Source organism: Zeus faber (assembly GCF_960531495.2).
Source record: "Zeus faber genome assembly, chromosome: 1".
Classification (NCBI taxonomy): Eukaryota; Metazoa; Chordata; class Actinopteri; order Zeiformes; family Zeidae; genus Zeus; species Zeus faber.
Window position 1 is genome coordinate 54,840,004 of NC_137193.1, and position 12,557 is coordinate 54,852,560.

Genomic DNA, 12,557 nt, shown 5'->3' on the forward strand with positions numbered 1-12,557 from the left:
TCATCTTTTTTTTTTAATGGTAAGAAGAAACCTAATATGTGCCATTAACAGTGTGAATTCCTAGTTTCAACCATTTTATAAATGTTTTTGTTCTCATTAAAGCCGCTGTCAAGTGACAGCCTTGGATACACGTTCAACCAATGAGTTCTAAACGCATCTTTGGGTAGAGCAGGTGAATTTGGAAATGCAGACATTTTGTGACTTGTGCAGCCTCTATTATATATTAAAAAAAAATAAAAAATACAATTCTAAAGTTCATCCCTAGGCTGTAAAACTAGCTGGATAAAAAGCAACACTTGAATGGTTTGCGCTGAACAAAGAAATCTAAAGTGCACATGACTATTACGCCGGCACTCAAGTACTGTCAGGCACTCAAACAAGGTCACTAACAGATATCCCATGGGGCCACTGGAAATTATGACTAGCCCTATAGAGAAAGTAAGGGGGGCCTACCGGAAGGTGTCAGCCTTCTACGTTCCCTCGAGCAGGGCTGCTCCTGAATTTAACTAAACAAGGGGACGCAGAATCGAGTCACATTGTCATCGAGTTTTCGATGTACAGAAAGCGTTGCTCGTTCACTGGACTCTCGTGACTTGTCTGTTTTCACTGAGCGCGAGTCCCAACAAAAAGAAACAGTTTTACATTAATGTCTCACCTGATATTCATAGGAGGTCACGGGTGGAGGAGGGAGGAAGGATTCAGGGGATGATGGGAGACCGCTCATCTCTCCCGCTGGTGGCGGCGGGGGAGGGTAGTCTACATGGATACAGACACAGATGCACGCACACACAGATAAATATTTGCATTCTTTTTTTTTTTCTCAAAAGTACCATTCAAATTGACGATAGTATTGTTTGTTTGTGAGAATAAACTTACTACATTTAGAGTGAGTTCAAGGGTAATGTTCTTTTTTATTAAGTGTAAAATCAAAACGGGGTGTGAAATTAATACATGAGACCATCACCAAACAGAGAAGGGAGAGAGAGAGAGAGAGAGAGAGAGAGAGGGGCAAATGAAGACTTATCATTGCACACCAATGGATTAATGCACATAATTGCAGCAATTTGGTTAACTAAAAGGTTCTAATCTGGACTAAGCATGTGGGTTTTGTTTTTTTTCCCTGAGATTGGAAATGTAAATGTCGTGTTACAAATGAGTTCGATTGGGTGTTTGTTCCGCCAGGAGAGGAGAATCAAGCCAAATTCGGAGTTCTAAAGTCCGCACTAATCCAAGGATTGCATCCAACCACATGTTTCCGACAGGATCAGGAGTTACTTGCCAAATTAGATTCTGATTTGGCTTCTCTCAGCACAGGACTTAAGATTGAATAATTTGACCGTGTACTTCTAAGCACCAAACCAAACATGAGCTTTGCAAATTAAAGGCTTTTATGAAACGTAATGGGAATTTGTTCCAACGCAGAGACTTTGACGAGTCCTGTTCAGAAATTCTATTTGCCCACCACAGCTTTTATCAGTTTTCATTAGAATTTAATTGATGTCGTCATTGTAGTTTATCCAAGTTTGTTGACTAAATTAATTAAACGGGCTGCTTGGATGCATCATAAAAAAGAAAAAATAAGGATCAGGGGAAAAAAATAAAAAGAAAAGAGAAAAAGCAACAGCGGAGCGCGGTTACCTTAAAACAGGACACGTCGGAATACGGCATTACTCATTTTATTGGAGCACCGGGAGACACTGTGTAAATTGTTTATATAATAACCTTGTGACCTCCGCTGAAACACGGAGCAACAACTCCTCCTAAACCTCCGGGAAAAGAAAAAGAAAAACCAGCTCGCCTAAGACTCTACCCCATCCATCCCCCCTCCCCCTCCTCGTGTTTGCCATATTACGAGTTGCTTGTAAGTTGCGGCTGAGACTAAATTAAAACGTTCGATTTTGTGTACATCTCTCTCTAACATCAGAGTTGTTTTGGACTCATCATTTCAGGAAACACGAAAGTCGTAAAAGTTTCAGAGATGCATGATTTATTGAGGAGCTCGTGCAGTAATGTACTGTATGTGGAGCAGCGAGAAGGAAGTTGGAGGTGAAGGGTCAATAAGTATCTATAAAAGGTTTAAGCAGCATAGGAAGCGGGTCTTGATCCGAGCGCGGATGTCTCAATGAGTTAATTCATCGTCGGTGTGAAAGCATCACCGTATTTAAAGCGTGCTCTGTACGGTTATCTGGAGTGGCGGGGAGTTGAGCAACGTAGCTTGTTGAATGCACCGAGGGGGAAAATGTGAATGAAAAAAAATGGCCAAGCAGAGCTTTACAGTAGCTGTGCATTTCAATCGCACAGATTCAAGTAACTTTGGAGGTATAGTATCATCCACACATAGACATAGACATTGCGGGGGCCGACCAAGTATATTTGGTGCCCCATTTTAGCATTTTATTTCAATTTTTTTTTATCTGTCCGAGAGAATGACGCCATCCGCAAAAGTTTAACTAGTGAACTCGTTCTCTGGTATAACGCTAGACGACACGGACACGGCTCTCTGGTTGGTGGTGGATTTGGAAGCGCTACAGGTTTGTATCGGGTCGAGAGACGGCAGGAAGTGATGCTGTGTTCCAAGGGAACTCATAAAACTGTAATTTGTTTCACAATATCACACTATCGCACTTCCAAGGAAAACTTGCCCCTAATTAGCACCCCAGTAATCAATTTCTGTCCCGGCCAGCATTAAGACGAGAAGAGGCACCTAGATTTTTACTTAAATAAAAACTAAAAGTATAAATGCCGGGACAATTTCACCGATTTCAACATGGCTGGCACAGGATCTTTTTGTTCCATCTTTTGAGCAGCGCTTAGGTGGGCTAAAACATCATGAGCCAAACTGAGTGGGAACAGCTTCTGTGCCGTGAATGAAGCCGGCTCCATTTGCAACGATAGGGAGACGGAGGCTCCAAGTGAGAAGTAATGAGAGAAGCAGCAGGAACATCTACTTAACATGACAACTTCCCCTGTCTTTATTGAGCAATTACTTTTAAGTAGCTGCTCGGTGAACAAGGCATCCTAATCAGTAATTTGAGTTATTTGAGAGGCCATAAGAAGTATAATTAGTGATCAGGAACTAAAATGTTGTTAGGAGGATGATAAAGGGTTATAAATGGATCAAACTGGGAAGGATTAAACAGCTTTTAAAAAGGAATATTTATATACACCCAGCATTTTTATGATAGGGCCTTTAATGTTGTAAAATGGTTGTTTTTACCTTAGTTTATAATGGCAATATTTGTTATACTTCTGTGATTAACACAATTGGTTTGACAAAAGATATCTATCACACAATTTAAAAAAAAGCATGTTCCTCAAGAAACGTGTTCTATAGTGCAATTGCTGTAGATTAGAAGATTTTTAGGAGGGAAGAGGATTGCACGCACACCAAGTATTAAGCATATGTTCACATTATTTACATTTGCACATCATAATCTGAATTCTAAATACGTGAAAGCGTATTTCATCTGTCCTTCAGGAAGCTTGGCACACAAAGCGACCGTTTCATCTCATCCATCGGAAAAGTTCAGCAAAGGGGAAAGAAAACAAAAAAGACAAAAAGAAAGCACCATAAAAAGCAAAGGAGACGACAAAGTAGCTCAAAACAAAAGGACTCGCTTCACTCCCATCATAAAAAAGAAACACGTTGTTTGCCTGTGTGTTTGGATGCATGGCACACAGAAACTCCCCCCATCTAAACTTGATTCATTACTTAAAACATAAGTTGCTGATCTCCAACAGCATCTTTGCTCACTGCAGTAAACAGAAATAGGTGTAGGGTCCACGTGCATGTGACAAACCCCGAACCCAATCCATATACGTCATGCCACGCTGACAGCTCTATCTCGGGCAGCGTTAGAGCCTCAAGCAACACAACTTATGTTACGACCCAGCCCATTAAACAAAGTCCTTTTGACAACAAAGGTGATTTTATACCTCATTCAAATATGTCATCTGATGAGGATGTCTGCAGTTAAAATAAACCCTTAGCTCATAACAGAAATGCTATTGAGAAAGGGTAAAATAATTGCATATTTCATTCATATTCAGTGGCAAAATCCTATAATCCCTTCCAGACAAAAATATGACTAAAGTGTTCTCAGACCCCGGTGTCATTTGGCGTGTTTTATCACCACGGGGCTGATTCCAAATGTGCTGCGGCACAGAAGCTAAGAGCACATTGTATGGACATAATTATGGAGCAGTTTTATTCCACCTTCCGTGGGAGGAGAGCAGCTGAGCCCTGCTCTTAATTAGCAGTGATATGTATAGAAGAGTGATTTATGACTTTGTTCGGTTGAAAATGCGAGGGATAGATTTGAGGTCTTTGGAGATATAGTTGTTTTAAAGTGTAAAGGAGCAGACCAAATTGGCTTCAGACGGTTTAAGTAGCATTCTTGGGGGATACGAAGTGGAGTTTAAGATTTACCAGAATAAAAGACAGATAACATTATTGCATAAAGGGCCTGCAGAAGGAAAGGAAAATAATATATAATGTCGAAGGGTTTAGGAATCTAAATAAGATTTTTATTTAAACGACTTTCTGAAAAATCGAATGACCAATCTGTGCCTCGGAAATCCTAAAGTAAGGTTTACTGATGATTCATCTCCGGCTAAACAGAAGGACAGGATGACTGTCATTTCTCGTTGACAAACGGTAAGATGTAAGGGAAGCCTCTTCAGCAGAAAGTCCAGGAATTTGAGCATCATACCGACGGCCGCCACTGACGTGTGCACTCAGCAAAGCAGAGTTTCAAAACGGGAACCCTCCGAGCCGGCATGCCCTCTGGCATGTAGGGAATATACGGTAACATAAGGAGAGGTGGTTATTCCAAACTTTGAAGGTCAGAGGGCAGCGTAGGCGACACCCTTCGGTTTTCCATGATTACAAAATTATCCTCCCGTTGCCAAAATAAAATACTAATTACAAAATTCTATTTGAAGTACATGATCATGTTTAATTATCAACTCAAAATACAATGATTGTTGAATATGCAAAGGGATGTGCAAAACATCAATATTTTTCATGAGTGAATAGTTGCTGGGTGGTACAGTATGAGTGAATAATCGGGTTTTCGGGTTTAATTCGGGTTTTGCCGATAGGATCAGAAATTGCCGAATGTGGTCGATTTCCCTATTGATGGGGTAAAACTGAGTTCTACAGAACCTCAAACTGCATCACAGGTTCCACTCAGTAATTTTCACTAACAAAGTATATGTATGTAACTATTTGTATAAGTAGTAATATGTAGTATTTGTTTGTCGCCAAAATACTTTTTACGTGATAAAATATGACTTATCTTTGAGTTAAAACAACCTTACAAAAGTCATTGCTCTAAAAGGGAAAACAAAAAAAAAAGAAAAAGATTATTGGCGATTAATGTTTATTTTTGTTCTGACCCATCCCTAGTTCAAAACTTGCACTATAGACACTTTAAAACAAATAAAAATATCTAAAGGATCAGAACTTGTATAATTTACACACAAAGTACAATATCCAGTTACGGTCTGTTGCTCAACTTACATAAAAGTGGCCTTTGTATGCGCTCACAGCGTAAGCCTGTGGTTTCTATTGGGACACTGAGTCTCTCATTGGTGGGTTTCCTGTAAATTCTCCTGGTGACGACCGTGCTGGAACGCCATCATAACAACCGGTAGTCAGTTTACTTGTGGGCAATCAAGCAGGGAGGAATAAAAACAGCTTATGCAGATGTTCTACACTTTGATATTGCTCTGAGCAAACAATAAGTGGATTACTGGTATATTATAGTGTGAAAAGTTGAATCTCAAAACACAGCTTTTCTAAAATGTATTGAACCTAGCTAAAACTTAGAACCAACCCAGCATGAATTAAAATTTCAATTATTGAAGAGTTGATCAATTACAAATGTGAATTATACTGTAATCTCCAAACAAAAAAACCTTGAATTAGTTATTCAAGGTTATTATTTGTATTATTGTTATTAATAACCTTCAATGCTACTTGTTACACTTCCTAACTAGTTAGTGTTTCAGTTAACTGAATAAAAAATAAAAAATAATAAAAATAATAATAATAATAATAATAAATAATCACTGTGTTGCAAGCTTGATGAGGAGCAATATTGTAAAATATATATATATATTAAAACAATAAATGTATATAAAACAATAAAAAACAATATATATATATATATATATATATATATATATATACACACACACACACATTTATTGTTTTAATTTCATAAAACAAAAAAAGACCGTAAAACAAACACATTAACAAAACAGTCCAAATACTGGGGAGGACGACTTAGATCATGTTCATTCGTTTTCACGCTCTTCTTCAAGGTAATTTACACAAACCTGCAGATGTCCCAGAAAGCACTGTGTTCATACTTATTAGCCGGCGACTTTTGTCTAGATCTCTGCATAGAAATCCAACATCCGCTTTGCAGGGGATATCACTCAGTGCGTTTACATGCATGCTGAAGTTCCGATTTTATTATTTTATCAAAGGCAATATTTTGAATATTGTAAATAGCATGTGAACACTGTATTAGGTTATGTGATCATCTTTCGGTTGACTGTGGCGTGTAAACACCTTAAGGATATGGCTTGCCTCTGATGTGTTCATTTTGTAGGTCAGAGATTCAGATGCATTTCACCACATGTGTTTGACCAAGAAATGTTCGATTCACCAGTTGAACGTGAATGTGTTTACGTCGCAAACATAGCCACACTTTTTGAATGAGGATGAAAAAATGTTATCAATTCTTGGGACAGGTGAACAAACAGAAATGGTGACATTTTTAGCAAAGTGTCCATTGAAGTGTGCAATGGGAAGAATGGGCAATGACGGCAGTTATGCTCCCAACCTGACTTAACATCTAGAGTGACGAATGAGCCTTGTAAACTGCTCTCAATAAAACTAACATATTTGATAACATATTTTCGAGCAAATGTGTTAGCAAAAGACTACAAACTTGGGAGGTTTTAGCAACAGACTTACTATGTCAACGATCAATGGACCATTTGCTCCTTGTCATTGCACTTTACATTTACATAAATTCATCGCAATATTTGACCTTTTTATTACATATAAGATCATCTTAAAGCCTTAGAGCATCTACAATCTGATCCTATGTAAGGATTTGTAAGTGAAATGTCTCCGTCTGAGACTTTTCCGCTTTTATTACCTCCTGCTGGGACTCAAATAAGGGAAGGTTCTTCAAAGAGTCTTGAAGGGGATACTACAGAATTGACACTGACCCCCTCCCCACACTGGCCTCTTTGTCCGTCCTGTAAACACACTTTCTGCCGCCTTTTCGGCCCCTGATGCAGGCCCCAGATTGACAAAGGATGGCGAGGCGCTGTGCCAAATTGTGTTGTCCTTAATTTTTTTTATGCTAATCCTTCATTTCACATCAGACTGTCCTTACATTTGATATAAAACAAATTTCAAAAAAGGAAACCCTGATAATCTGTTGATAAATACGCCTTATCCACTGATAAGATGTCTGGAGTTGCCCTTATGTTCGCTGACAGCAACCAATGACAGTGACTACTAAATGGAGTGACAGTTGTTGCATTAGTGAAAGATAATGCTACAGCCTGCTCTCAAAATTAATACAAATATATACATTCTAAATTAATTCAATTGTTCCATAGCAAAAGAGTATGATAATGCTGCAGTTACTATGAAAATAATCAATGGTAGCCACCAGGTTATTGAATACATGCTCCGTCTCCATTAAAAAAGATAAAGTAGATGTTTTCACATTGTTTCCACCCACTCGTGTACTTTTCTTTCCACAAGGCCCCTTGACCTCAATTTAATGTTTCTAAATATTTAAAGTCAACATAGAAAGTTGACTTATTATATGCAATCGTTGACACAGGAAGTGGCAGCATTGTAAACGGCTTTTAAAATAATACACAGTATGTAACTTATACCCCGAGGAACATTAACAGTTAAATTAAATAACGCACCGTCATTGTCATTGGTTCTTGGTTTTGCGATAGAAATGAATGCAATTAGAAGGAGAATTTGGAATAAAATAAAATTCTTTCAAGATTTTGGGCATTAGTAGCCTACGCCTGCCCCACTCAACCCCAACATTATTGTCTTCTTTAATCCTCTTAATGCCTTGTCAAAAGAGAACTAACACATAGCAGGGGTGTGTCTGGATTAAATGTTGCAAAATAATTTTTGGAGATTACAAGGCCATAATGATGGAGTAAATCTTGTGAGACTGTTTGGCTGCGTATGAAAATATTATTTTGTTAAAATACAAGCTGCAAGGTGCTTGGCTTCCAAATGGCACCAAGCGATGAAAAAAAAAAAGTTAAAAAAAGGCACAGTAAAAAGGGGTGAAAGTGAAATCATCATTTCTGTAAAAACAAAGTACTGTATTGTCATATTGAGGAAGGGCCATAAAGGAGCCAGAGCAATGCATTTGTGATATTTGTAGTGTCCAGTACAAAAAAGGACCCATTAGCAGCAGATGTTCTCCCTTAGTGATAAATAAATTGGGTAACTTATAATAATTTACTTCAAATCATGTCACCCACTTTCATGATAAGGCATTACAAGTGTATATTCTGTAATATAACTACTATTATGTCTAATTGTCCATTCTGTTAATAAATAAATATATAAACCAATATACAGTATATTAAATACAGGAGTAGGTTGTACTAAAGGCCTTGACTTGAGGTATCTAGGTCACTGAATGCAGGTGTCTATTTTAGCAGCTCCTTTTCCACATACATATTGAAGTTATATAAATTGTTTAAAGATTGCAATAATTAGGTGGTTAAGGTGAATACCAGTTCAGCACTCGTTGTTGTGACTGGTATATTTATCTATACATTTATATATCTATTTATTTATTGTTATTAGAGTCTTCGGTTGAGGGCAAAACACAATCAATGATTAAGGACACTAAAAGTTAAAAGGAAATACTTAATAATTGATGGAAAAAAAAAGGGAAAAATTACCATCTGGAGTGAAAGGCAGGTAAAAGTAAGAAATGATGGCGAAAATATATCCCACAACCCCCTGTAGACAACAATGTTTTTGACCCGAGTTGCACTCTCTGCTTTGCTGAATTTCAATTTTAACTGTTTCCTATGTTTTGGAACTCTAGGGCTCTCAGGGGGTGTTGGGGTTAGGTAGAAAGATATGGGTAATACCACATGTACACCATACCTCCAGGCCATGGAGCATCTTCTCTCTATTTTGGTGGAACGATACATCGCTGTACTTGAATATTTGGGTGAATCTGTCTGACTGTAAAAACCTAGTAAATTGTAAAATGACAAAAATTGATAGAACCATTCCACAGATGGCAAGTACAGTATTATGTACACGGATCAGTCACAACAATAAAACCACAACTAATAACGACTAATATTGTATAATATCCTCATACATAATATATGTAGCTCCCCCTGGGGCCGCCAAAACAGCTCTGACCCGTGGAGGCATGGACTCCACAAGACCTCTGAAGGTGTCCCGTGTACATGATGTAGAAAAAACGTGATTCATCAGACCAGGCTTCTTCCATTGCTCCATGGTCAAGTTCTAACACTCATGCGCTTTCGACGGTAGACGGGGGTCAGCATGGGCACTATGACTGGTCTGCGGCTACAAGCTGCGATGCGGGTGCTGACACCTCTACATCATTTCCCAAAGAACTGTCTGCCACTGTAGACACTTTGAACATATCCTTATCTAATAACCACCTTTCTTTTCACTAAGACTACAGCAGCTCTGAAGTGATGTACAGCAGGTGCCATTTAGCTTTTCAGTGTAATTTTAGAAACAAACAAACAAAAAAGCTACTTCCCATTTTTCAGCCATTTCAATTAACCACATTATTTTTGCACATACATCTAAGTCAAGCGGTTTCTTCTGATTTGCATCTTTTTATGAGGTGCATTTGGATGAGGATGAACGTTTGCAGTTGTGCATGTTTGTGAGATTTTGCTTCAAAATGTGAAATGCAAAGTGTTAAGGAAAATTCTTCTGCAAAGATCAGTGAGGTTAATCTGCCCGCTACAAGAAAACAACAATGCAAAGGATCTCTGGAAAAGTGTAAGCTTAATCTCATTAAATTAGCTTGTTTAAAAATTAAACAACATTGTTTGTCCAATAACACAGTGTTAAGATTTCTGATTTTTGTAATGTTCAAATGGAAAGCCAAGGTTTCACAAATCAAGTGACTAAATTTAAACAGTTTGAATCGGTAGTCAATATAAATATGTAGTTGAAGCAGGTTGACCACTGTTGCCAGGTGACTGCATGCATGAATTCTCATGTCACTAATTCACATCTGGTGTTTCCTGAAGAGGGCTGTTTAGTTATAAACCGAAACTGTGCACACGACAATTCACACAATAGAAGGTTTTTCTTACCGGATGAAGGGTTTTTGTAAACATATGCAGACAGAGCTTATATAGTACATGACTTAACCAGATTGAAAGACAGGTTTTGTTTAAAAAGAAATAAAAAATACTGGAAAAATCCAGTAATTTTTATGTAACCAACAAAATGTTGTAGATGTAGACGATGATGAAAAAAATGTCAATGTAAATGTGTGGAGGCAAAAGGAGGAAACAGTAGTAACATACTATGTTTAATGGCAAGCTGTGTCAAACCAATGTTATTAAGACTGATTTTTATCTATTCTCTCCCATTAGGCACAGCCTGATAATTAGGATAAACTGAAGTATATCTGATTGGTAGCACAGCCACATGAGGCCTCATGTACCATTTATTTATACAGGTACTCCTCACTTAAAGACCGAGTTCTGTTCCTAGGACCAGGCCATTAAGCAAATTGGTGGATAAGCGAGGACCCGTGTTATCTCACGGTAAGGGGGCGTGGCCATTGCGAATGCTAGTGTGGTGAATACTGACAGACTGCAGGAACGAGACGGAGACTGAGAACGGTGATGAGATGAGATGTATACAGTGTATATAGTATATATAGTATATATAGTGTATAAAGTATAGTGTTTACAGTGTATATAGTATATATAGTGTTTACAGTGTATATAGTATATATAGTGTATATAGTGTATAGTGCATATAGTATATATAGTGTATACAGTAAATATAGTGAATATAGTGTATAAAGGGTGATGCGCGATGAGATGCTTGATGCTGAGACGCCGTGGTATTGTACACAGAGTACACTACGGACTGGTCAGAGAGCTGGTTGTAAGTCCGAACGGTCGTTAAACAGGTAGGTCGCTAAGTGAGGAGTACCTGTACGAGAAAATGAAAGAATTATGTGATTATAAAACAAATCCAAATGTGTCAGGGTAGTCAATTGATAGCTAAACGTCTTTCCAAAGTGGTGATTGGACAAACACATAATGTCTCTCAATTGAATTGTTATATCTCTACAAATCTCCTTATTTGCACAAAAACACATACTCTTACCAGAAGACATTGAAAGGCAATGCAGAACAATCATTGTTAGGTCATCACTGTAAGAGAATTAATGTGTCACTGCATCACCACTGTGATTAGGTTACAATTCCGGGAAAATAAAAAAACAAGAGGACAGCGGAAGAAAAAGGGAAAAAATGCAGGAAAATCCTGAGAAAAATGGGAGGGTTGACAGCTATGCATTTGGCACAGAGGACTTGGTACTGAGGAAAACATTGTCTTTGCGACAGTGGTGCAAACAATAATACCGCTTAGAAACGCTAAGTGGGGAAGTTGAACAGTTGTCTATTACGCCTTTAAACAGCAGTATCCAACAACTAACTATTCTGAATGTCCAACAAAAGAAATGCTCTTTTTCTATAATATCTCAACACAACGCAACAGAAATTTGAAATTTTCTCTTATAGCAACTGACACTTCAGTTTGTGCTGAATAAGAGGGGACACAAGTTGAAATTGATGAGAGAAAATATTTAATTACCTCCAATGTCAGCATGAGCAGGATCCCCTGGTTGTTTGTAAGGGTTGAATTTGGGTTTGGGTGCGACCATGGGGGCAAATTTCTTAGGTGCCTGCTGCTGAGATATGGAGATGCTGGCGCTCCCCAGAGCCGGAGTCGTCTCCATCCTGGCACTCACTTGCCCAAACTGCTCAGCGTTACTGTTTGGTGGGTTCCACATAGTCTGATAAGAAATAAAAATAAAATGTGACGTTACTAAAATTGTAGTTAAACATTGTAAACTAAACACAGGTTGCTGTATTGTGTGGGCATCAGTTGCAAGGGATTGCATGGGTTGTATTTAGGAATTCAAGTGCTTGTAGGCATTTGAAGTTAAGGCCTTTTGGAAAAAAAATATCTTATCTTGTAAGATCAAGGCAATGTAAACAAAGATAACTGAATGGACAGACCATAATATTCATTTGAATTGTAATACAGAACCAACAGCTATTAGTATTCAGTGAAACTGATATCCAAACTTATTGCAGGAGAACAGGAAGCTAAAAGCCTAAAAAGACACTGGGGTAGAAACCCCTAATGTGTATAGGCTACGTTCACACTGCAGGCCACAGTGGCACAAATACATTTTTTTTTTCCTCATACGTGCCTCAGCTCT

General features: G+C 38.2%; 1 protein-coding gene across 1 annotated transcript in view; it reads right to left on the reverse strand.

Annotated features, from left to right (window-relative positions):
- Positions 1-12,122, reverse strand: part of lpp (LIM domain containing preferred translocation partner in lipoma) — a gene marked incomplete at its 5' end in the record, with an annotated part of 74,623 nt that extends 62,501 nt beyond the window's left edge. Inside the window, 2 exons of the mRNA XM_080009759.1 lie at positions 656-756; positions 11,924-12,122. Coding sequence (XP_079865885.1) covers positions 656-756; positions 11,924-12,122 — 300 coding nt within the window. The remainder of the gene's footprint in view (positions 1-655; positions 757-11,923) is intronic.
- Positions 12,123-12,557: the final 435 nt, after the last annotated feature.